Here is a 24630-nt window from a genome sequence, read left to right on the forward strand (position 1 = left end):
ATAAAGTGAGGAGAAGTGTGTGGGCGTGACGCAGTTTATGTAACTTATGTGTTGGATGGAGAACAGGTTTTTTTTTTTGGTGTTAATTCTTTTTTATTATTAAATTGGAATGTGAGATTTTGTTTTTGCTTTCCCTTTTTTTATATTATTACTTCATTTATTTGTCTCATCTTCGTCTTTCCTTTTTCTGTTATTCCCTTTCTTTTTTGTCCGTCTATGTGAATGATTTGCGATACACGATAGCATACGGTCCTCATCTCCCCCTGTGACGTTGGCGAGGAGAGCTTGAATACCCACGGGCAAAATAACAAAGATTCACCAACAAATACACACAAACAATGTCCGTTTACACACGGGCCTGCTCCGGGCCTCTCCTCGGCCGGAGCTCCAGAACTGCTGTGCGGGCTGCGCTGAGACGAAGAGCGGCTCCCATGAGCTCTGCAGCGACGGCGACGGCGACAGCAACAAGCACATCTGGGTTTGAGGAGAGTTTGCTGCAGGGCCGAGCGGAGTGGCAGCAGCCGGCGAGGTTTCTGGGGACGGAGGGGCTGAGCATAAGGACGGGACCGATGGAGGTGAGTTGATATGTGAAATGCTGGGGAGGAGTATGAGGGGGAAGAAGAGCGAATGAGTAGAGTGGTGATGTCTGCTTTTGAGTGAAGAGGATGAATATCTTGTTGCTGCTGTGTACAGCAGTATACTAGATAGGCTTTCAAAGATGCCTTGTCACCAATCATCAGTCTCAGCTCCAGCACCCCTATTCCCATGTACACATAGACACTTATACTAACATCATCTCCCAGCCCGCCCTCTTCACAGGCACCATCTCCGACCACTTCGCCTCCATCGTCTCCCTCCACGGCGACCGTCCCGCCGTCATCGCCCGCTCACCTACATCCTCTTCCTCCTCTTCCTCCTCCTCCTCTCTCGAGACAACCCTCACCTACCACGACCTCGACCGCACCTCCAACCGCCTCGCCTCCTCCCTCTCGTCGCTCGGCGTCCGCAAAGGCGACCGCGTGGCCGTCTCCCTCGGCAACACCGCCGAGTTCGCCGCCTTAACGTATGCGCTCTTTAAGATCGGGGCCGTGCTGGTGCCCCTGAACCCGAGCTTCAACGCCCAGCAGGTCGAGTCTGCGCTGGGCCACCTCGGCGCAGAGGTCCTCATCATCGGCGCCGTCACCGATCTCGCCTATCGCCCGGGAAGAGGCCGCAGCAACAGGGCCCTGCTGGAGAAGATTGTAGGAGACGTCCAGCGCAAGGATGGCGATATTCAGAGCGAAAGCGTGCCCTCGCTGAGACGGGTCATTGTGGTGGACAACCGCGCCGACCACGACAGCAGCATCGTCGACGACTTCAAACTCGAGCAGTACCGCGCGCTGGGCGACTACAGGACGCTGCTCGAGGGGGGCTCGGACCGCGCCGTCACGCCGGATGCGCCGCTGCATCCGCTGGACACAATCAACATCCAGTTCACGTCCGGGACCACGTCGGCCCCCAAGGCGGCGCAGCTTTCGCACACGGCCATCCTCAACAACGGCGCCTTCATCGCCGACCGCATGGGCCTGGACGCCGCGGACCGCATCGTCGTGCCGCCGCCGCTCTTCCACTGCTTCGGCTCCGTGCTGGGCTACATGGCCACGGCCACGACGGGCTCCGCGATCCTGTTCCCGTCGCCGGCGTTTGACCCCATCGCCACGGTCCGCATGGCCGCCGAGCACCAGGCTACAGGCCTCTACGGCGTCAGCACGATGCTCGTCTCTGTCTTCGAGGCGCTGGACCACGCAGCTAATAACCTGCCCGTGCCGCAGCACCTGCGCAAGGGCATCGTCGCCGGCAGCAGCGTGCCCGAGTCGCTGATGCGCAAGATCTACCGCCGCCTCGGCCTCGACGACCTGGTCATCTGCTACGGCATGACAGAAACAGCGCCCGTCAGCTGCATGACGAGGCCCTCAGACTCCCTGAAGCAGCGCACCTCGTCCGTCGGCACGCCCATGCCGCACACCACCGTCAAGGTTGTCGACCCGCTGGACCGCAGCCGCGTCCTTCCTCTGGGCGAGCGCGGCGAACTCGCCGCCGCGGGCTACCTCGTCATGAAGGGCTACTACGGCGACCCGGAGCGCACCGCTGCCGTGCGCCGCGCCGAGCCCGACGGCCGCACGTGGATGTATTCCGGCGACGAGGCCGAGATGGACAGCCAGGGCTTCGTGCGCATCACCGGCCGCATCAAGGACCTCATCATCCGCGGCGGCGAGAACATCCACCCGCTCGAGGTCGAAGACTGTCTCTTCCAGCTGCCCGGCGTGCAGGAGGTCAGCGTGGCGGGCGTGCCGGACGAGAGGCTCGGCGAGGCGGTCGCGGCGTTTGTCATTCCCAGCGAAGGCTGGACGACGGCCGATGCAAACAACATCGATAACAACGACGAAGCTGCCAGGAGATTAACAAAGGAGAACGTGCGGCGGTGGGTGCGCACAAACTTGTCGAGCCATCTGGTGCCCAAATATGTGTTCTGGGTCAAAGACTATCCCAAGACGGCGAGCGGCAAGATTCAGAAGTTTAAGCTGCAGGATATGGCCAAGGAGATGCTCGAGGAGGGGCTGTGAAAGGGGGAAAGGTAAAGCAAGTAAAACGAAATTAAAATCTGACAAAAAAATGGAATTTACTGGGATGGTGTTTTTTTACAAAGACATCTAATGATATGACATTTATAGCATCTTTTTTGGATTTGTTTGGGAGTTTAGGGAGTTTATAGCGTTTGCTAGGGGACTGAGACATGATTTTATAGGATGTTAGCCTTGTATAGTTTATTAATTTTGCATTTTGCAAATACTCAATGATGCCAATGGTTTCTACAAGAGCTTCTCACAAAGGTATATATATATGTATGCATAACTATATATATCTAACAACCATGATATATCAACTCTAAGAGTCTATAACAGCAACTTTTTTCCGCCGTCTCATCAGCCAGCTTTCATAAACATATGGTATCAATCAGGGCTTCCAGCATCATCTCATCTGTACCACCCGTCCCGTCTTGCTCTATCTGAGCACCTTGGCGGGTTCATTCAAACCCCTACCAAATTGAACATAGTAAACCCGATATCCCAAACAAAGTTTTTCGTGTTGATGAGAAAAAGAAACGTGTCCCCTCTCGGTGAAAGGGACGAGAAAACATGTAATCGAAAATCAAACAGGAGCAAGTTGTAAAACACTCCGCAACGCCATGGTCCCAAGAAATAAATGTTCACTTCCTTCCTTTCCCCTTCTCTCGCTATCCCAAGCTTTCCATTTTCTCGCTTCACCCTTTTATTCCACCTGTTTCTCGCAACCAATACGGCCGAGAAGCTCCTTGCGATCGCTGTGTCCTGGTAAGCTAACTCCGCTGGCAGAAGCCTGCTTCTTAAGCCCGTTGCGTCGCTCCCAGCTCTTCAGGTCCAAGTCTTCCACGCCCACCTCTTGCTCAAGCGGGTGGATCTCCTCATAGATGAGCTCCTCTTCGTCTTCGTCCTCTTCATACTCGTCGTCGCTTCGAGAATCTTCGGCGCCGTCTCCGCGAATGACCTTGATGGCAACCCGAATAATCATGGTGAACCAGAAAATCGTAATGCCCTGTAGGAGAAGGAGAGGCGTGAGGAAGGCCCATTTAATGGTTTCGTTAAAGCAAACACGCCCGGTCGCGTTGAAAAATGGTTCAATCAGGTAAGCAAAGCCGGCAGGAGTCTCCGTAGGTCCAACCAAAGAATCATTCGGCCCAACAAAGCATCCGTTGGGCATGATAACAGGGGTGTGGGCATAGATGGACCAACAGACCATGAGGTAAAAGACATGTCGAGCCACAAACCATGATACCATGAAGAGAACAAAAGTCAAGTCGCATAGCATCTTGTAGCCGCAGTACTTGAGGCATTTGGCAACCTAGAAGCGATTGTCGAGTCAGTAATCAGATCAAGGCCAGCTTAAACAATCGGATGGCGGCTTACAGGAAGGAATAAATCCACCACGTCCATGATGACCAGGATGAACAGTCCAACGCGGGTGAAGTAGTAGCAGTAGCAAGACGAGATCAGGGCCGTGGTAATGAGGTGGTGGCTAAACATCTGCCAGTGGTCCTTGCGGCGATCCTCGATGTTGATGACAACAATTTGCTGCAGCCAAAATGCCCACTGGGCAAGCATGTAGCCCTTCAGGAGGCCGCCCAGTTCGCGATTCGGCCAGTCGGTCCATATCTCTCTCATGTTCAGCCAAGCGGGAGAATTGACATACAGATACTGTAGTTACAGTCAGTCAGTAACATGTCCTCCCACAGCAATCTCGCTTTCCCCTTGAAGAAGGCATTTTTCACGGCCACATACCACTCCGGTAGGCCAAAAGATCATGTAGTAAATCAGCAGCCAGGCCTGTTCGCTAAATCGAGTCATGTCTTTTCGGTTGGTGATGCCATTGAGCTTGGCAAAGGGCGCCAGGACATAATCCATGGTGCCAGCTCGGAGACCAGTGAAGAGAACAATGAAGGCCGCAATCAAGCAGAGATCGTCCTGTCCGGTGGCATATTTGCCAGTCGCTTCATTGTAGTAAGAGAGGTGGAAGAACTTTCGCGTGTGTATTCTAGCTCTGGGGATGCAGGCGTGGGCAAGGACCAGAAGAGAGAGCAGATTGAGCGACAGGCCTATATCATTGAGACACAAGAGTCAGCAAATGTTCCATTGCAGTAGATGCTATAGCTAATCCACAGTATAGGAAGAAAAATAGCAATGCTGCGCTGGACACAGCCCGCGACAGTTATAGAGCGCAACTCAAGTGCGCGGCTACCTGCGGGGGAAGCAACAAGAAATCCAAACATACCGACTTGGTGCTCAACGAACCAGCGAGCGAGAGGCTTCCAGATGCCTTCGTCCTTGCGCCTCACCCGACGGACGAGAACGACATTGTTGCCATTGGTCTGCATATACCGTTGCCCGTTGGCAGAGCCGTTGGCGAGTCGCGAGCCGTGGGGAGCTGTAGAGGAGCTGGCGGTTGATTTCTCGCCAGCAGCCTTGGTCGCAAGGCTATCTGAGTCGCCCATATTGTCGAGAGCTCTTTGGCGGAAAGAAAAGAACGGAAAAAAGAAAAAAAAAAGGAAAAAAAAGAAAGTAGCGGTCGCGAAAGAGCAACTCGAGACTCCCTGCACCAGCTAGAATAAAATAAAAATAGGGATGGAGAGAGCTGCGGAGGTGAGTCCAGACAGGTTCGACGTTAGAGGCGCCGTCCAGAAGGGTGTGGTGGGGGTGGTGGGATGTCTCGCTATTTTGGCTGCTGGTTGGGCAACTTTTTTTTTTTTTCTGGCACACTCTTTTTCTTTTCAGGTGCGCCAAGTTGCGGAGTGGCGCCCAAAGCTTGCAGATTAGCTTCCCGAAAGGAGCTTTGGAAGGATTCGGTGCCTATAATTGCTCGGTAAAAACAGCTGCTGAGGAGCTGCTGAAGAGTAGAGGGGAAGAGACCAGGCGCTTTAAAGACCCATTAATTGATTGAAGCTTGCTGGGTGACGAGAGACGAAACGAGGCACGCAGGCTTGGACCCGGAAAAACAAGCAAGCGAGAGAGGACAGATAAGGCGGTGGAGCGCCAGATCAGAGGGATCAGCAGTAGATGCGAGTAAGTCGTCAAACGAAGCCAAAACCTGCTGTTGCCGGTGCCTGTACCTCGCACAGTTACGCCGGTACCTTGTCCTGTCCTGTGTAGTGCTAGCAGACGAGAACTTGTACTGTATTCCGTCTGCTTGCCCTAGTATAATTAGGAGCATTCATCAATAATTTCAACTCCCAGCGTATGTCTTGTTGTTGTTCAGTAAACAACCAACTTATAGCAGCTGTTGCACGTTGGTGCCAGCAAAATATGAGCAGTCAGCTCGCTTTGCACATCACATCACATTGATCCAACACTTTAGACGCAGCTCGTTTGCTTTCGTCTCAGGCACTCCCCTCCCCGGCTCAAATGACGTTTCTCAAAAGTCCCACTATAACAAATACGCTCTCATTACATACAGCATGCAAGTAACATCACAAGAAAAAAACGCCAACTCTTAAGCGGTGAGGGGAGACGGACCAGTGACAGTGCGGTGCGTCGGCCGCATGCACTAACACGTACAGGGCACTTTGCGCGACCCGCTAGTGGATTTGGCGCTGCAGAGGTGTGCTGAAGCCGCCTCGCTAAAGGTCCCCCGGCGCCCCTGGACTCAACAAATGCGCCATCAATTGATGCGCCATCAGCGGGTGATTCGCCCTCCCTGAATTAACCTCAGCCCTCAAGCGGCTATAGTGTGCGGTGGGCACCAATGGTGACTTGCCTATTTCTCCTCTTTTGAAACTGTTCAGAGGCCCGTGCGAGTCGAGCTTTTTCGTCGAACTGACTCTAGCTGTCTAGCGATCTAGGTAGGTTGGACGAGTAAGGCAAGTACTGGGTAGTGATGATCCATAACTCCTCTCTCATTCCGATGACAAGGAATATCATTACTGTGTGATACTACACAACCAGAGAGGTATATTTGCTTTTCAATGTCATTCTCAGAAGTGACTGCGTTCTAGTGGGTACCATATCCGGATGTCGCTTCTTGGAGCACACAAGGACAGCGAACTGCGAATCCCCGCACACGTGGGCCGAGTATAGGCTGTTGAGTGCAAGAAACACAGCGACTCTTCTTGGATATGCGCAGGAATCTGCCTCTGCGTAAGAATCCAATGGTATACATCTTTGAATTACTCACATTCGTTCGAATAACCTTGGGAGTAGAGTTAATTGCTGCTACTGTAAGAGCATCTCGCTGCAATGTTTTACTCATAGTATGCTGCTACTATCTCCAAGACTATTGCTTGACAAACAGCTTTCTTTAACATCTAAATAAATCTCATCTTAGTCAACCAAGATCAAGTGGGGGTGGGGCCTACAATTTGCGTCCATGACATGATTAACGGCGGAGCTTCTATAATACGCATATCCCACTGTCATCTGATCATTTGCAGCGTATGGATGCCTGAAGGGTCTGCAAATGGCTCAACCCATTTTGATACAGCAGGCTTTCTTTTCTGTCTCTTAGTATGACATATGCCTGCAGACCGATCAACTTGAATAAAATAAGCAATAGGTGAAGTTGAGTCGCCTTTTTCAAGTCTCCTGAACAGGGTTCATTAACAGCATTTTATCTATATCAAAGACACTCTCAGCTGACCACTTTATACACGGATGTCCATCTGAAGAAGCAGGAATTAAATTTAAACACAGTCATTAATATGCTCATAACAAGGCCCCCCTTTTCTGTTGGCAGCAATCAGGGCCAAACTAAACACAAAGTATCCTCGTACTAGCTAAAACCAATGATATTCCTTTCGCGCATACTCTGTACCACCTCAAAAATACAAAGTCAACCCTAATGTAGACCCTGATTTACGCAAGGGTTTTCCATCTTATGCCACAGCTTACCATATCCAAGATTATTACAGCGCACGAGGCGGGGATCAAAGTGCTTGGCGGTAGCACTTGAAAAGCAATCAAACTCTCCCGTAATTGTGACTACTGGATAGGTACTCCATACTTGCCCCATACGGAAATCCCATCTTGCATGTCCGCGCGGGTCCAAGACGGAATCTACTTGGACTGCCTTATTCTATGGGTTCTGTGCCAGCATGTCAATATTAAGCTGCAGCAGACATCTCGCCTAGTGCTAGCCCGAGCTTCTTCCCATACCGGCTTTTTTTAGGGGACCAAAGCTTCAGAAGCTTCCAGCTTCCAGCTTCCAGCCAATCACATCTCAGCAGGCTTCCACCATAATCTCCTGCACAGCCACATCAACCCTCCAGGCACCCAAAGCAACTCTCCAAAAAAGCCGCCTCCCATCAGCCACTTTCCCCACCTGACCCAGTGATTCCTAGTCGACATCATTCATTCCGCCACAGCGATCACCTTTCCTGCGTCTCCTTTGGATCTTGTAACAACGAAATCTTCCTTTCAACATCCACGAACAAATCTTACTGAGGAGCGAAACCATGGCGTCCACCGCGAAATACCAGCCCGCCGCCCAGCAGGAGCCCGACGACGACTACACCCACGCACCGCCCGCGTACGGCAGCACCGCAGCCGAGGGTTCGTCGTCGGCGCACGATCCTGGCTTGTTTGCCCAGCCGCGCAGCAGCGATGACAACATTCCCGACGACTTCAAGGTACGTTGCAAAAAGAACGGCCATGCCTTCGCCGCTCCGCTGTCCTTCTAATCCCAACATCTTATGAACCCTCTTATTCTGCTTTATATCTAGAAACAGGGAAAATGGTCTCTTGTACTGACGTCACTTGTTCTTCTAGTTTGGAGGCTCTGTCGCTGAAGCCACCGTCGATATTCGCAACCAATTTGTCCGCAAGGTCTACAGCATCCTCACCGTCCAACTCATCGCTACTGCGGCCCTCGGCTCCATCAGCTTCTTCAGCGATGCATACAAGAACTGGATCCAAAGCCACCCGGCCCTTGTCTGGGCATCGGTACGTTGTTTCGCCCCCAATACACCACACTCTATGTACATAGCTAACCTCTCGTCGTTTTCCAGCTCTTCGGCGCCATGATCTTCATGGGTCTCACCTACTGGAAGCGCAAATCCTACCCAACCAACCTCCTCTTCCTCTCCCTCTTCACCCTCACCGAAGCCTACTCCATCTCCGTCATCGTCTCCTTCTACAACACCCGCATCGTCCTCAGCGCGACAATCATCACCGCCGGCATCTTCGTCTTCCTCACGGCCTTTGCCAGCCAGTCCAAGTACGACTTCACCTCATGGATGCCCTACCTGTTCGGCGCCCTCTGGGGACTCGTCATCTTCGGCTTCATGGCAATGTTCTTCCCCTACAGCTCCACCGGCGAACTCATCTACGGCGGGCTCGCGGCCCTCATCTTTAGCGGCTACATCCTTGTTGATACGCAGATGATTATGCGCCACCACCATGTCGAGGAGGAGATTGCCGCCGCCATCAGCCTGTACCTCGACATTATCAACCTGTTCCTCGCTATTCTGCGCATTCTCAACAGCCAGTCTAACAACTAAAGCTGGTGAACTGCTGGTTGTTTGTGACTCGGCTCGTGCTTCATGCAGGAGCTCCAAGATTGTGATTAAGGCTCAAATGGGCTGTCGGGTGTTTTATTGTGATTTTTGTCTTTTTCTCCGCAAATGTAGGATAATGGGTTAAAGTGAGACAGGAGTGCACCGGATAATTATTGCTATTCTTTTTTCCTTTTGTCTTTTCGTTTCTTTCTCTCATCTCTTCTCTCTTGTTTCTTATGGTTGTTGCCTTCAGTCTTTCTTCTCTTGTTGCGCAACAGATTCTCAGTGTATTGAATGGAATAAATAGCTCCTTTCGATTCATCAAACATTCGATTTGACCAAGTTTAACCAAAGACAAGCTGTTTTTAAACGTAAAGGTTTTGAATGTATTTGATACCTGCATTAGAAGTCCACTACAGTAGCTAGAAATAAATAAAAAAAGGCAGTTAAAAAAACAGGGGTACCACATTTAACAACAGATGGCTACTGATGCAGCTTTAAAAAAATTAGGATACCTTGCGAGGGTGTACAGAAAGAGGCTGGGCAGCAATACGAAAACTCCCAAAAGATGCCAAAGCACGCATATAGCTCTGCTTCGCATAATGCTATGCCGAGTAGCCGCATATTTCCACCTTTGCCACTTCGAGAGACCCTCCTTCGTCGGGGTATACGTCGTCTTGTTCCAACGGCATTCATCCTCTCCGTATACTCCACCATGAAACTCCCCTTCCCTCAGCCCCTGTTCTCGCTCAACCACCAAGGTCACTTCTCGAGTTGTCGTAGGTCGCAATAAATTAAACAGATAGAAAAAGTAAAAATCAAACTCGATTCTGCAGCAGCTGGGAGAGGGGTGCTCTCATCTCTTTGCTCTTCAGTTTGTGTAGGAGAGGTAAAACCCAACGCCGGCAGCGATAAATAGACCAACGTCGCAATTTACTTTTATAATGCCGAAGAAAGACCTAATATGTGATTCGAGAGAATCTACTCCTCGGTGACACTGGTATCCAGCGCGGGGGACGCCTGGGCGGCGGCAGTCTCGCGCTGCATGCGGGCCTCTATCTCGCGAAGCTGCGATTCGCGCGCCAGCAGCTCTTGTCGCTTCTCGTTGATCTCGCGCTGGACCTTGAGCTCGATCTCGCGCAGCTTCTCCTCCTCTCGTCGGAGCTGCTCTTCCTTGAGGCGGACAGACTGGGAAGCCAAGTCCTCAGGGTTCATGGAGCTATCAAGTCTGTTCTCACATTAGTTTGCGAAGGATGCTAGCAGATCACAACTGTACTTACCCAGAGGCACCGCCATCCACACTCTTAGATAGTTTCTCGGTACGGTAGTTCTCATACAAGAAATCGTGGGTGATTTCTTTCAAATCAGCCAGGTGGCTGTGCAGAAGGGCTGATCGAATAGCCAAGAAGTCTGAGTGACGAGGGTTCTCGACTTCAACGACACCCCATGGGTACTGGCGGGCACGGACCTTGCGGCCCCCAATCTCGACCACATCTTCTGAGCCAACAATGGCAAAAGGCATGAGACCTCTCAACTCGGCATTCTCCTCAACAGTATCTTCATCGTCCTCCTCGATATCGTAGGGGAAGTTGTAAACGGGAATCCTGTAGTGCTCAATGTCCTCCATGACCAGCTTCTTTGACTCTGCAAGCTCCTGAGGGGTCAGAGTATCGGCTCGGCCAATGACGGGAATAACGTTGACACGGGGCGCAAGACGCTTCATCAATTCGATATCGAGCTCTCGGAGCCTGGCGACCACGACGCGTTAGCGGACAAGCCACTGGGGTGACACAAGGAAAAAGCTTACCCGTGGCCGGTAGGGGTGATAAAATAAAGCATGGCGTGGACACGGTTGTCCCTGAAGCGAGGGTTACGCTTGATACGAGACTCTTCGGCCAAAATATCATCGTATTGTCGCTCGAGGTAGCCAACGATTTCTGAAAAGCTATAATTGATGGTTTAGCGTGCATGCGTCGAGATATGGGTGATGGGTGAAGGGTGTTTGGGCGGGGCTAACCTGGCCTCGTTGTCGATCTGGTCGCCAAATCCAGGGGTATCGACAATGGTCAGCGAGATTCGGGTGCCTTCCTCGTCAAGTTCAAGCTCTGATGAAGCAATTAGCGGAATTTGGACAGAAAACCACAGTAATGGAGTCTGAAATCACGTACCAACCGTAAGGGGCTTGATCTTGACGCCCTCCTCAATGTGCGCGTTGGAAGCATCGTCGGCTTCCTTATGCTCGAGAACAGACTTGCCACAGAGCGTGTTGACAAAGGTAGTTCGGCCTACAGAGGCACAATGTGAGTCTGGAAATCCCCCTTTGAAGCTGCGGGCGGGCGAATTGTATCGCGAATGGGTAGGGCAGCGACGTACCAGTGCCAGAGGCACCACACACCATCAGGCAGAACTGAATGCCCTTCTTGACATTCTTCTTTCGGCGGATTACCTTCTATGGCGTCAACAGCGGTTAGTTTCTTCGCGTTCTCGTGCCAAAAGCCGTGGCGTGGGCCGCAGCATCGCCCTGACGAGCATGTCTTGGAAGCGACGCATGTGCATCCCTATTCTTGGAATGGCACGCCAAAAAGATTTGCGGGAGACGGGAAATTGGACGTACGGAGGACATCATGAGAGGCGACTGTAGAGGGAGGGAGGGACCTTGAAACGGTGGGTGAGGATATGCAGAAGCAACGAGAGTGAAGAGAGAGGAATGGGTCAAGACGAAGCTCTTGATGGGGGAAAAAGATGGAAGAATTGGGGCGGTTTGGTGGCGGTGATTAGAGGCCAGGGGAAGTGCTAGCTAAAGGGGAAGAAGGCGTTGTATCTGGCGTTTGCGAGTCCAATTTCACGCCTGCAGAGCTGTCGGGTTGGACCTTCAGTTCAGGGGGGGCCACCAGCTAGGCCCAGAAGAGCAGACCGCCCCTACCCACGGCCCTGGCCTGTAGCTCCCTACTACGAACGAGAATCGGCGGCGGTTGGCACTAGGCGCTAGGTACAGCGGAGGTACTGCTGCCAGTGCCGCGCGGGGAACGGCAGTGCTGGCTCTCAAGAAAATACTGCAGGAGTACCTAGGCTGGAAATCATGCAATCCCAAAACGCACTAACAGATGCACCCGGACAGAGAAATAGCAGTACAGTACTCCGTACGAGGCTACGGAAATTCATCTGGGAGCACAGCATACAGAAGGAGACGTGCAGACTTGATAATACTGAAGTGAATCTCGCCATCAAATTTCTTTCTGCTTCACACCACCTCATTCCATCTTGATTTTACGAAATGGGCGGTTATCATATGCCTGGCTGGTTGGGCATAAGGTAATACGAGCAAGCGAAGATTGCATGTATGCTTGAGAAAATGCCCAAGTGGCCTTTTATAGGGACCTACCTGTATTAGGCACCTGGCCCTGTTCCCCAGAAAATTGCCAACATACTGCGCTTTGTGCTAGACGGTATTGAGCCGCCTCGTATTCAAATGCTACGCAGCAATTAATTACATGTACACTTGAAGACTTGCTCCAACTCGTATTACCATCTACACAGGGCATCCAAGGCGTCTTATCTGCTCAACTAACGGTCTCTGTGTCTTTTTGGCGATACTACAGCTCTCTATGGCTAAGTACATGGCTACAATGTTCTCATACACTATTTCTACCGCACATGTGCTTGCTCATATCCGGCATTGCCCCCAGTCCGCACTTTACAATACTCCAAGATGCATATCGCGACTCAAGATTGAAAGGGGCAGCCGGGCCACTCATGTCTAGTGTGCTGTCCCGCTATAAGGCCACGCGCCCAGCGGCCCCCCACGGCAACTCCAGCACCAAATGCCCGCGGCCTGGGTCGCTCCGCATCAGCTCCCGTCTACAATTAGCAGCAGTACTGCACTGTAGTCTGGTACCAGCTTACAGTAGCCGCCTTAGTAAACTTCAAATAGCAGCAAAGTTCAACGGTACATGTACGCATATGCACATATCTCGCGCCGTAGAGTCGCCATTAACTTTGACAGCCAGGTGCATGTGCCCTTCGCAGCGTCTGCAACCCTATCGTTCACAGTCTCTCCCTTCTCCATCCTCGTGCGTCCATGCGCTTCCAAGGACCGCCGTAGCAGATGCATTCATGCCCTTCGTTGCTGACGGCCAGCGTTCAAGCTTATGTTGCTGGTAATTCCAGCCTCTAAAGCCGATAGCTGGCGGGGCCCCAGCTGCAGTGACCGACCACCGCGCGCCGCAGAGTCCACCCAAGATTGCCGAGCTGCTGGGCATCGCCGTCAACAACATCCGAACATACCCAGTGATACCCCCAGCGTGAACGCTTTGTGTACGAAGCCAGGAAGCAACTGTTCCTTCATCTAGAGCACGAGTGATACGAGAAACTATCCCGCTCAAGGCTTGTTTGAATTTCTCTCTATTTTTCGTTTCTATTTCGCTCATCTTTTTGCACATCCCTCTCGGGTGAAACCGCTCTCTCCCCGCGATGAATGTACGACCGCCTATAGAGGCATCCTCTCCCACGGCGGTTCTATCTGTGGCCTTCAACAAAGACTCTAGCTGTTTTTCCGTGGGTTTGGAGTCAGGAATATGCGGTAAGATGCCAAATAGCGGACCATTTGATGAAAACCGGACTTTTTAGCCAGCTGACCATGAGATCGCCACATGATATATAGTGTTTCATACCAAATCATGTCTGCTCAAAGCATCAAGAGGTACGTGATGATCATGGCACATACTGGCTATTTATACGCAATGCAGCTAACATCCGATGAGATTTCAATGCCGGCATCGGCCTGGTACGGATGATGGGGACGACAAATTACCTCGCTCTTGTTGGCGGCGGTAAATCTCCAAAGTTTGCCATGAACAAGGTATCTATTCCTATTTATCCTGCAGCACTATCATCAAGAATGGATATCTGATTGGGCATGTTTCTAGGCCATCATATGGGATGACATGAAAGGCAAAATTGCGTTGGAAATTTCAGCTCTCAGTGCTATCCGGGGCGTCCAGCTGAGTAGGGATCGCATTGTCGTCGTCCTCCAGAATAGCGTACGCGTCTACTCCTTCGCTAAGCCTCCAGAGCTGCTTCACGTATACGAGACGGCCGATAACGTCCTCGGCCTATGCTGTCTCTCAGATAAGAAGCTTGCCTTCCCAGGCCGCACAACGGGACAGATCCAGCTCGTAGAGCTTGGCACGGGTAATGTTAGCATCATCCCGGCTCACTCATCTGCCCTCAAAGCTATTCAGCTAAGTGCAGACGGAGAGTTGCTGGCCAGCGCCAGCGAGACTGGAACTCTTATCCGTGTATACTCGACTAGCAACTGCGCCAGGTTAGCAGAACTTCGCAGGGGGATCGACCCAGCAACCATTTTCTCCCTCGCCTTCTCCCCGTCTGGATCATTACTGGCCTGCACATCTGACAAATCCACGCTTCACATCTTCGACGTACCCCATCCCCGGCGGCCGAGCGCTCATCGTAGCCCGCAGCCAGGAAGTGCAGGCTCAGACGCAGATGTAGGGAAATGGGGCATTCTCAGTAAAATCCCCCTTATGCCGCGAATGTTTTCCGACGTCTACTCTTTTGCTTCAGTACCCTTCGAGGCCGGTAACGAGTCCATGATTGGCGGCATACCCTTCACAGAGGGCACCGTGTTGGGAACCACACGGCCTCCCAAGGGAGTTATTGGATGGATCAGCGAGGATAGCCTTGCGGTTATTGGCGCAGGTCAAGACGCACGATGGGAAAAATTCACATTGGTCGATGGCGATGACGGAAAGCGGCACTGCGTCCGCGAAGGCTGGAAACGATATCTAGGGAATTCATGAGACAAGGCAAGGAAGAAGGAAGAGATATCCAAGGGTAAACGAATGATTTGATTCACATGCAACGGAGACATGGCGTTTTGGGTGGGCAGCAATAGTTATGTTTGGAAAGAGACGGGGGAATATTTTGGGTAATCGCCCTGTTGGGCACTATAGTTGTAGCTTTGAACTAGATGTTAATCTTGACGGCGCCGTGGAGATCTGCTTCTATTTCTCCTACGTTCTTTGTCGTCGTCGTCTTCTCTCCTTCTCCTGCGTCTTTCCCGGTCATCATCTCGTCTGTCGCCGTCTCTTCTGTTTGACCTGCCGTCCTCATCTCTTCTATGTGATCGTCTGTCCTCAGGCTTCTTGTCCCGCCGCCTATCCCGCTCTTGAGAATCTCCCCAAGAAACATCTCTGTGCCGCTTATGGCGCTCTCTCGAGTCATCTCGATATCTTTCTCGTCTTGATTCTCTCTCTGAAGGTCTTTTTTCTTTCTCCGATCCCTCTTCCCTCCGAGTTCTCTCGTGTCGGCCATCATCTCCTTTGTCTCGTCTTGATCTGTGGTGTCTGTGGTGTCTGTGCCTGTCTGATGGCTCTTTCCTATCAGCTCTCCGCCGCGCATCTTCCACCTCCTTCTTCTTCTCTTCAATCAAGAAGCCTTTCATCGGGTCGTCGTCGTCGTGATCTCGCATCAACAGAGCCAGTTCTCTCTCTTCCGGTAGCATTGGTCTCTGAACTTCCTCCTCTTCGCTCATCTCATCGTCGGACACAGGTTTGCCCTCTCTGCGCTGGACATCTTCCCAGCCAATCTTGTATTCGTCTTGGTCTTCGTCGTCTCGGGCTTGATACCGAGCATGGTCAACTCGTAATAGCCGGCCGCCAATCTCAGCACCACCTAAATTGTCCACTGCTAGATCTGTGCTCCGCTGGTCTTCGTATTTCAGCCAGCCGAAGCCCTTGGATTTTCCCGTTTCCTTGTCGCGCACGAGTTTGAGGAATACCGGCTCGCCGAATTGGGAGAATATTGTGATGATGTCTCCTTCGGAAAGTTCATATGGGAGGCCGCCGAAATAGACAAAGGCTGTGTCGCGATAATCTACATGCCATGACGCGTCTGGTGAACTTGGAGCATGTTAGCTTTTTGCGCTTCGCAATTGATGGTTGGCGGAGGGTTTAAGTACAGCAGACTCACATTCCATTTTCAATCTCTTTTTTGTTGAGCGCCTGAATGGCGCGTATCTGATTCATGGTGACTGCTTCAATAAGCAAGATTTTTTGTCAACAAATATTGCAAAAAAAGGACGTTGTGCTGTGTTGCAAGGCAGAGATTATCGCAGATGTCATGCAAGGCTGAAATGTACCTAGCGATCTACAGTAGCTGCTAACTTGCAAGGCTACGAGCTGCAATGGCACCTAAAGGCCACCGCTGTTCGGGCTTTCGTTAGCGCTGAGAGCTGTACTGTGCCGGGTCATCTCCCGGACCGACAAGCTCAAGCAGCGACCCTGAGCGAGGAGCTTCTGCCGCAAGCTCTGGGTAAATATTCTTGTCTCGAAGACTTGTGTCGTCCTGTTCCTAATACTCAAGCCGGAGCTAGACGAGATATTGACGAGTAGTCTGCCGGCGCAGAGGCTATCTCCGCCACGTCGCATCACCGTCGGTATATCTTCAGCAGCAAGATGCTCCACCAACATCCCTAGATCTCCATCATCCCACCTTCAGACTGCAACGACATCAAGCGCGCGCCTTGCCCCTATAATATTCTCGGCTACAAAGTCAGCGCGCTCAATACGGACGACCACGCATGTGCTTTGACTAGGCGAACTCTTCTATCTCTTCTTGCAGGCATTTCTGGTTTAGTGAAGCTACCATCTCCGAGGTGCGGGGGTTGTGACCATGGCGAACAGGATATCAACATATACGATGACATCAAGGGACGGCGGCAGTCAAGATGGCGAGCCAAAGAGGAATTTGTGGACTTCCATGCTAGAGTCAGTTGCCAGCGGCAAGCGATTACCGGAAAAGAACCTTTTAGTCATGGGTATGGAAGCGCCCTCCTCATGGAAGATTGCTCCAGCTTTCAGGTGGTAGCTGACCGTACACTCAGGAGGCACTCCGGAATCGCAGCGAGAGTTCCTGGAGTCTCTGTCAGGATCTGAACCGAAGCGCAACTTCGACCGACAAAAGATTCCGCCGATTGCGAACAATTATGCTTTGGGTTATACGTACTATGATGTTCTCGACGCAGATCAGGATGGTTAGTCCGCGTCGAGCCGCCCGATTGTGTGAATGCCGTTGGTGACTAATAGTGTTGATAGATACACTTGCTCGAGTATCTCTCTACCTTCTTTCCCAGCCGTCAGGCGAATTCGCTTCGCTCGTTGCCCCCTTGCTCACGCCCGAAACGATACCGAATACTGCGCTGGTAATACTGCTGGATTGGTCGCAACCGCATTTGTGGCTTCGTCAAATCTGGACCTGGCTGCAAGTATTCCAAGAGGTCTTGGAACACCTGAGTAGAGATGTGCAGACCGAAATGGAGGATGTCATGAACGCTTGGAAAGAGAGGGGCAGAGGAAGCTCTTCGGTCAACCTGGACGGTACTCCCTCCGCCACCGTCGCAAACGGCGATAGCGATGGCTCACTGCCGCTTGGTCCAGGCGAGTGGACTGAGCCTCTTGGCCTGCCATTGTGCGTGGTGTGTCAGAATGTAAGTCGGGGACACATTACATTATTTACGCTCTCTATTCTAACAGACCTTAGTCACAAAAAATCGATTTTCTAGAAAAGAGCAAGGGGTGGAAAGAGCCGGACTTTGACGCAGTTCTGCAGAATTTACGAACAGTCTTATTGCGACGTAAGTATTTCATCCATCTTTGAAATATATGCTGTTCTTTTGGTGTCTAACATAATTTAGACGGTGCTTCTCTCATTTACACTTCACAGAGTACGACCTCTCAGCTGCCTATTCTTATTCACTCCACCCTCGGCATCACATCTCTCCTAAAGCGACAGCCCCTGAAACACAATGTGATTGACCGAGATAAGATTGTCGTGCCGCCGAACTGGGACTCATGGGGCAAGATTAGAGTTCTTGGCGGCTCATTTGACACAGAAAAGGTATCTCAATACTGGTCCGAGGATATCAAGCTACCTCTTGGGGCCGCTCCCCCAAGCATGGCATTTCCTGATCCCGAGGATGACGATGAGAATGGTTCAAACCAGCCCCCTCAAATCGAGAGTGCCATTGCCCTCTACGAAGAGTGGTGCAGAGATCCGAACAGTGGAGGACTCGCCGTCGTAGAGAGCGCGATGAACGACGGCTCAGAAATCGCAATTGAAAGCGAGGATACGCAGGAATTCCTTGAACGGCAGCTGAAAATTTTGGATGCGTACAAGTCAAAGGCACCCGAGAAGGCTACGGATAGCCCTCTTTCCAGCTCAACGAGGAAACTAGAGTTCAATGACGAGAAGACTGTGAATGAGCATATCGGTCCGGTGCAATTCAACATGGGCGGTATCCAGGTCGATGCTGACGATATGTTGCAACGCCTTAAGGTAGGATTTCATCTCGGCATGAAGATTTGTTCCCATCATCTAACTAACATTTTCGACAGGACCGCAACGCACATATCGCAACCGACTCTCCTTCGGCTGAACCAGAAGCCGCCGTTGGCAACATAGCAAAAGACTTTGACAACGAGCAGCTTCACGACTTCTTTTCGGGATTAATGAATAGGACAACCGGGGATCGAGCATGACGGAGATTCTTCAAATTGTTTTCTCCAGTTTGGTTAGTTTTTTAATGATCATCTTCAAAGCTTGGCGGGTAAAAAATATCATCTTTCTTGTCTTTTTTTTTCTGATTAAGCGGCAAGTTCCACGAGCGAGCATTTGGAGAACGAGCACACACACATACATACACGTAACAAAAAAGATGGAGGGCAAATGTCTTTTCTGTATGTAGATTCAACTCGGACGATGATGATGATGATGAATTTTCTTGGGAGGGGGGAAAGGAAAGCTGGGCTTTGGAAACAAAAAGATTTAATCTGGTCAAAGGGAGGAGGAAGGTTAGGGTATTAGGTAGGTAGGTAATAAGGTAGGTTGGGCGTGATGAGGAAGAGGCATACATACACTTTTGTAGAAGAGATACCCTTGAACCCGAATAACACGTCTATTTTCACTGTAGTCTCTTGAGTATCAATAAAGCATGATCCACCGAGACACCCTTTTTCAAACCATTCAAATTCCCTGAAAACCAAAGAAGAGCCAAAGAAAGGGCCTGTAAGAAGAAGAAGAAAAAAGACTCCTCGAGTAATCCGACTTCCCCTATTCAAAACACATCGCCACATAGGAACCAACTGTAAGAAAAAGCTGTGATTTGTAAACTCCAGTTACGCTTTCCGTCGCGTTGACTTGTATCGCACATCCACAGTTCTCCCTTCCAGTCCCAATCCTAATCTCGCCACAACCACACCTCCCAGTAATCCGGGGAACAGCCACGGGTGCTGCAACATCTCTGCCTCAAAAGCGTTGATCGTCTCTCGCGCGAGCCTGGTGAATTTTTCATCCGCTAAGAGCTCGCCAAGGCGGAACAGATTGGAAACAGAGACTCCGTTGGTTGAAGGGAGCGAGGTGTCCATGCCGTCTTTGAGGCGGAGGATGGTGTGAGGGGAAGACGGGGTTGTTGAGTAGAAGGCGCCGGCAGAGTCGTAGAAGAAGGCGTTTTGTGATTCTATAGAGAGTGTCAGTATAATTGGGTCTAGTTGTGAAGGACTCTGGAGTCAGGAGTTGAAGTCTTACTCTGCAGATTGTCGGCAAACTCGAGGTAGCTTTCGTCGCCGGTGGCATCAAAAACATCCAAAAGACCATGAATCAAATACGCATAGTCATCCGCAAAGCCTTCAGTGTGCCTTCCATCGCTCCATATCCGGTACAAGATCTTGTTCTTCTCATCCCACAGCTTTTCTTTAATAAACGATATGCTCTTCTTGGCTGTGCTGAGATATTTTCGGCTCTTCTCTGGCTGCAGCTCCTTCAGAAAAGCCGCCGTTCGTATCAAAGCTGATACCACCAGACCATTCCATCCAGCGACAATCTTATCGTCAACGTCTGGATGCGGTCGTTCCTTTTCTCTCCTCTTCTTGAGCGCCTCCCGAGCAGTTTCTATATCTCGCTTCACAGTAGCAACGGGCACATTCAACTGCTTGCTGAGCTCTTCCGGCGTTTTTCTAATCCTCAAAATGTTTTGGTTGATGAAGTCGTCATTCGGGTCATGATCCTCGTCCACGTTTCCATCCTCTTGGACGTCCCAATATGCTTCAGCTATGGCGCTGATGTGTTTGTCATCAGCGTTGACGACGGAAGCAAATTCACGCCGTGTCCATAGATAATAGGCTCCCTCCCTCTTATCGGCGTCGCCTCTCTTGGCATACGAATCTGCAGCTTCGGACGAGGCGAAACCACCGTCCGGAAGGGCAATAGGCGGCGAAGTCAGATAATCGGCGAGCTCGATAACGATATTGTAAAATTCGCTGTCTTCCTTTCCGCCGCTCTTTCTCCATGCCTCTAGGTACAGCTGTAGAAGCTCAGCGTTATCAACGACCAATTTCTCAAAGTTGGGTATGCTCCAATCGGGTGTAACCGAACATCGTGCAAATCCAGTGGCTCCAATGTGGTCATGCAGCGCCCCGTCTCGGATTTTGCGCAAGGTATCCAGAGCCATATCCAGTGCATGCTTACACTCAGCCTCACCCACGACATCCTGAACAGGCGCAGGGAAGTTGACCAGATTCAAAAGAAAGGCCAACTTGGGAGGTGTCAAGAATTTGGGCGCCAGGCCAAATCCTCCATACACCGGATCAAAGGTTCCAGCAATGTGCGTATAAGCTTCTTCAAGCTGGTCAAGGTCCAGCTCGCTGGAAACATCCGTACTGTCGCTCACCTTGGCCACGGGCTGATTGGACACCGGCGCAGCCCAGCCAGCCGGAGCGATCTGCTGCTGCTGTGGAGCCGCGATGCTTCGTTTCCCCAGAGTGCCTTCGGCCGCAAATTCACGCAGTTGGGCGATGACCTCGGTTGCCTCTTTACGGCATCTTGCCTGCTGATCCTTCCAGATATTGCGCACTTTTTTCACGATGACCAGAAAATCCAAGGGCTCGTCGCCGTGGTCCTCTGCAGCTCTCCTTGCTACGCTTGGGCCCGGCCAGTACGTTCCACCAAAGACGGGCTCCAGTTCGGGCGTAAGGAAGAGGTTGAGCGGCCAGCCTCCAGAATTGCTCACGGCTTGGACGTAGTTCATGTAGATGGTGTCAATATCGGGGCGCACTTCGCGGTCGACGATGATGGGGATGAATGAGTGGTTGAGGACGGCAGCGCAATCGGAGTTCATAAAGGATTCGAGTGCCATGAGGCGAGAGACTATTTGTGTCAGCGAGATTGGCCCCGTGAGGCACGAAAATGAGGTTTCCATCTGGCGCAAGACTCACAGTGGCACGCTCTGTATCCAATGTGCAAGAAGATTAGCTTATTCTCTCTCCGCGCTCTTTCGACAGACTCATCGTCCAGCAGCTGCCATGTCACAAGGCTATCGCTATAGCCCTTGACAAACGGCGAGCCGCCTTCTTTTGCGCGATTCTGGAGAGGCGGTAGTTGAGCTTCTACACTGCCGCCGCTGCTGTCTCCTCTCTCCGACGGCGGCGAGGACTTCATGGCGACAGCAGATGCTGTCAACTCGGAGACAACCATGATGGCGACTGAGATTCGTCGTCGAGGTGATTGTTGTCGGTGTTGCTCTTGTGTAGGTAGTTGATCAACCTGTCAGCTCCCCCGCCAAGCGGTGAATTTGCTTTATTTTCGCAACTCTCCCAAGGTGTTAGATGATATGCGTGATCGTGTGTCTAGATGAGAGCATTAGCTATGCGCTAAAGCTCTCGCGCTTGGATGCGACGGCAATATTGAAGTCAAGAATGGCAGGGTAGGTAGATAGCGATAGTGGCAGTACCTGATCAGATAAGGCGCTGGATCTTATCGCGATTCAATCAGTAGAACGTGGGAAAGATGTCCAGAAAGTTGGGAGCCTGGGTTGGGTGTTGGGCGATGACGGAATAATACCTACAGGTAGCTTACTCGCTATATTCTGGGGGCACCGCTATCAACCCCGCCGAGGGGCTTGATTATGGCGCTACCCTAGACCCAATCGAGAGTCCTGTTGGGCTTGCGCCGGACGAATCGACGTCGTGAATGCGCCATTTCGGATGCAATGGGCAAAGGCATTTGGTGCTATTCATCGATGGGAGACAGGTAAGAGTGGCTGTTGGTGGCTGGGCGGTTTGGGTTGTATTGTATGCTGGATGTGGTGTAGCAGCTTATGGTTACATTCCGCTGAGAAGTGGTACTTTACGCATTGCGTTAACGCAGTATAAGTGCATCGGGGCTTCAATCGACCGCTACCTCATACTATCATGTACTACACGGAGTTTGTTCATCTGTCCCTAAATGTTGCGTGCTTCTTCTTCTTCTTCTTCATAAACTTTCTAATACATAGACGTCCATTTGATTATTGCGTTGAAGCCAGCCGGAATATTGATTCATACCGTTGACGGACACAACTGCAGCAAATGGCTTGGCTAGCATCAAGTCGCTATTTGAACCTTAATCGTGACTCAATGCTGGTGGGCATGCAGCTAGATGGAAGCTATGCTCTATTAATTTGCTTATCGTAGTTGTAGGTTTGAAATCTTGTTCTGCGATTTTCGATAATTTAAATCACCCTTTATTTTGTGTCTCGCTGTGGCTCAGACAAATAGATCGTGTGTCAGCGTCGATACAGCTCAAATTACATCATCGCCAGATGGAAGAACTGGGAGTTTGCTCAGATTACGATATAGGCACGCTGTAGATTGTAAATCCAAGGAGATGCGAGATCGGGGAGGCAGATTATGGGTACAGTTCCACAGAGGACCCAACATATACAGGATACTGCAAAGTCCCAGACTGTGATATACATGTAATTCAATGCTGTGTTGAATCCATCAATCTCAATGCCCCTGCTGCCAGCGGCGCGGTACCTACAGCGTCTGGTGCCTTGTAGTGGCGGATGGCGCTAATGCAGCCCGTTAAGTTCGGCACGCTCAGCCGCCAGGCGCTACATGGGACTGTAACTTTGCTCATGCAGGCATCTGCCCACTACTGTTAGCATGTCACTAGAGACCCAGGACTCCTAGCAGCTGCTGAAAGCTTCATTCTTAGCCCTTTCCATCTCCATCACCATCGCCATCGCCATCTCTGCTCCTTTGCAATCTTCCGTCTGAGGCGCCACGCAGCTTCATGGAAGAACCGCAATACACCGTCTTCATCAGGGTGCCCATCCCTCGTCGGGGCTTTGTCGATCCAGCGCCGGTATGTGTCTCGTACTAACGCCCTTAGTACCACATGCAGCAGTGACAACACCGCACCAGGCCTGCTAACACCTTATCTCTTTCTACATAGGTCAGCTGGGACGTCGCCAAAGATGAGGCCCTGTGGAAGATTCTCTCCGGACACAAGGAAATTGACTGTATGATACGACCCTTGGTGGTGATGGCCCAGAGGACGGAAGCATATTCGAGTTGCTAACAATGTACAGGGAATCTAGTGTATGCCATCTATCAAAGCCGTGTCGATCCATTCTCCTGAGCTGCCCACTAACCATGCCCAGAGCCGACCGATTCGAAGTCCCCGTCGATTTTCTAGTGCAGCAGGTAGCCTACCTCAACGAACGACATCAGTCACACTTTCGCGCCCAAGTGAGAAAAGCAACCGCCGCGGTCAAGGGCTCTGCTACCCAGTCACCCATACCCGGAGTCGATTTAGCGGGTCTAGGCCATCTGAGGACGCCGTCAGCTCTGTCTATACGTCGCGATGTGTCTGCGCTGCGCAATGAGAGCGGCACGTTTGCATCCAATGCGCCGGCTCGCCCGACCATGTCGCGCAACACCTCGGCGACCACGACGGTGATGAGAGATGGTGGAGGCGCAATTCCTAGAATGGGCAGCAAGCCTAGCCTCCGAGCAGCTGAACCAGGGCGGAAACGGCTATCATCATTGCCAATGGAATCGCCAGTACCAAGATCTCCAAGGTCTCCCGAACAGCCTGCTGCTGAAGTCGCCAAGGCGGATTCTCCTGGCCCAGCCGATAATAGCTCAAGTTCCTCGTCCGACGATGAGTCAATGCCGGTTCAGTCTCGCATCATCCGTCGGCCGCCGCGATTTGGGCAGCAGGAATCATATCCTCCCGGCTATCAACCCGATGAGGATGACGAATCAGAACCTGCATTTCAGCCGTATAGTGCGCCATTGTCGTCGCCTGACATGTCGTCGACGTTGAAATTGCAAGACCGGAATAAGCCGAAGCGAAATCAAAAGGCAGTTGCGAGATCGCCCTATCATTCGCAAACCTCTGACTCGTCAGCTAGTTCACCCGCGGTGCTGCGACCAACAAAGACGAGAGATGTCAATCATGCATCCCCCGTGTCGCCTCGTCAAACTGCAGAGCCAGGAAGCAGTGAAGAAACCCATAGCATCAGTAGCAGCTTTAGCGACTTAGATGGTAAGTTTCCCATGCTGCTCGTCTCACTCTCTTGGCTAATGCCTAATTATCGTAGATGCGTCTGTCACGCGATCCGCTATGGAAGAAGCGTACGCCAGTATGGCTCGTGACAGCACAAGTCGCTTTAGCATCAGCAATCCGTTTCGGAACCGCTGAATACTTGATCAAGTCAGTTCGTTTTGACG

General features: G+C 51.4%; 10 protein-coding genes across 10 annotated transcripts; 5 read left to right on the forward strand and 5 right to left on the reverse strand.

Annotated features, from left to right (window-relative positions):
- Positions 1 to 338: 338 nt before the first annotated feature.
- TGAM01_v209742 (hypothetical protein) lies at positions 339 to 2603 on the forward strand (the record flags this gene model as incomplete). Its single annotated transcript, XM_018807626.1, has 2 exons — positions 339 to 575; positions 804 to 2603. The coding sequence occupies 2 exons, from the start codon at positions 339 to 341 to the stop codon at positions 2601 to 2603; spliced, it is 2037 nt and encodes a 678-aa protein (XP_018659111.1).
- Positions 2604 to 3309: 706 nt separating this feature from the next.
- On the reverse strand, positions 3310 to 5065 carry TGAM01_v209743 (hypothetical protein; the record flags this gene model as incomplete). Its single annotated transcript, XM_018807625.1, has 4 exons — positions 3310 to 3918; positions 3984 to 4271; positions 4356 to 4669; positions 4846 to 5065. The coding sequence occupies 4 exons, from the start codon at positions 5063 to 5065 to the stop codon at positions 3310 to 3312; spliced, it is 1431 nt and encodes a 476-aa protein (XP_018659110.1).
- Positions 5066 to 8017: 2952 nt separating this feature from the next.
- TGAM01_v209744 (hypothetical protein) lies at positions 8018 to 9061 on the forward strand (the record flags this gene model as incomplete). The annotated part of the gene is made up of 3 exons (XM_018807624.1): positions 8018 to 8191; positions 8331 to 8504; positions 8570 to 9061. The coding sequence occupies 3 exons, from the start codon at positions 8018 to 8020 to the stop codon at positions 9059 to 9061; spliced, it is 840 nt and encodes a 279-aa protein (XP_018659109.1).
- A 978-nt stretch (positions 9062 to 10039) lies between these two features.
- TGAM01_v209745 (hypothetical protein) lies at positions 10040 to 11684 on the reverse strand (the record flags this gene model as incomplete). Its single annotated transcript, XM_018807623.2, has 7 exons — positions 10040 to 10286; positions 10339 to 10806; positions 10866 to 11003; positions 11076 to 11163; positions 11227 to 11343; positions 11432 to 11507; positions 11673 to 11684. 7 exons carry the CDS (start codon positions 11682 to 11684, stop codon positions 10040 to 10042), a joined length of 1146 nt encoding a protein of 381 aa, XP_018659108.2.
- A 1844-nt stretch (positions 11685 to 13528) lies between these two features.
- Positions 13529 to 14877, forward strand: TGAM01_v209746 (hypothetical protein; the record flags this gene model as incomplete). The annotated part of the gene is made up of 4 exons (XM_024550627.1): positions 13529 to 13637; positions 13719 to 13757; positions 13819 to 13916; positions 13984 to 14877. 4 exons carry the CDS (start codon positions 13529 to 13531, stop codon positions 14875 to 14877), a joined length of 1140 nt encoding a protein of 379 aa, XP_024404637.1.
- Positions 14878 to 15043: 166 nt separating this feature from the next.
- TGAM01_v209747 (hypothetical protein) lies at positions 15044 to 16104 on the reverse strand (the record flags this gene model as incomplete). Its single annotated transcript, XM_018807621.1, has 3 exons — positions 15044 to 15442; positions 15486 to 15978; positions 16049 to 16104. The coding sequence occupies 3 exons, from the start codon at positions 16102 to 16104 to the stop codon at positions 15044 to 15046; spliced, it is 948 nt and encodes a 315-aa protein (XP_018659106.1).
- Positions 16105 to 16750: 646 nt separating this feature from the next.
- On the forward strand, positions 16751 to 18615 carry TGAM01_v209748 (hypothetical protein; the record flags this gene model as incomplete). The annotated part of the gene is made up of 6 exons (XM_018807620.1): positions 16751 to 16895; positions 16962 to 17111; positions 17173 to 17564; positions 17618 to 17711; positions 17772 to 18412; positions 18472 to 18615. 6 exons carry the CDS (start codon positions 16751 to 16753, stop codon positions 18613 to 18615), a joined length of 1566 nt encoding a protein of 521 aa, XP_018659105.1.
- A 636-nt stretch (positions 18616 to 19251) lies between these two features.
- On the reverse strand, positions 19252 to 21604 carry TGAM01_v209749 (hypothetical protein; the record flags this gene model as incomplete). Its single annotated transcript, XM_018807619.1, has 3 exons — positions 19252 to 19592; positions 19661 to 21277; positions 21346 to 21604. 3 exons carry the CDS (start codon positions 21602 to 21604, stop codon positions 19252 to 19254), a joined length of 2217 nt encoding a protein of 738 aa, XP_018659104.1.
- Positions 21605 to 22032: 428 nt separating this feature from the next.
- Positions 22033 to 22146, reverse strand: TGAM01_v209750 (hypothetical protein; the record flags this gene model as incomplete). Its single annotated transcript, XM_024550628.1, has 1 exon — positions 22033 to 22146. One exon carries the CDS (start codon positions 22144 to 22146, stop codon positions 22033 to 22035), a length of 114 nt encoding a protein of 37 aa, XP_024404638.1.
- A 1039-nt stretch (positions 22147 to 23185) lies between these two features.
- Positions 23186 to 24601, forward strand: TGAM01_v209751 (hypothetical protein; the record flags this gene model as incomplete). The annotated part of the gene is made up of 5 exons (XM_018807618.1): positions 23186 to 23257; positions 23348 to 23414; positions 23484 to 23493; positions 23556 to 24445; positions 24501 to 24601. The coding sequence occupies 5 exons, from the start codon at positions 23186 to 23188 to the stop codon at positions 24599 to 24601; spliced, it is 1140 nt and encodes a 379-aa protein (XP_018659103.1).
- Between the last annotated feature and the right edge of the window lie 29 nt (positions 24602 to 24630).

Source organism: Trichoderma gamsii (assembly GCF_001481775.2).
Source record: "Trichoderma gamsii strain T6085 chromosome Unknown Scaffold_50.2, whole genome shotgun sequence".
Taxonomy (NCBI): Eukaryota; Fungi; Ascomycota; class Sordariomycetes; order Hypocreales; family Hypocreaceae; genus Trichoderma; species Trichoderma gamsii.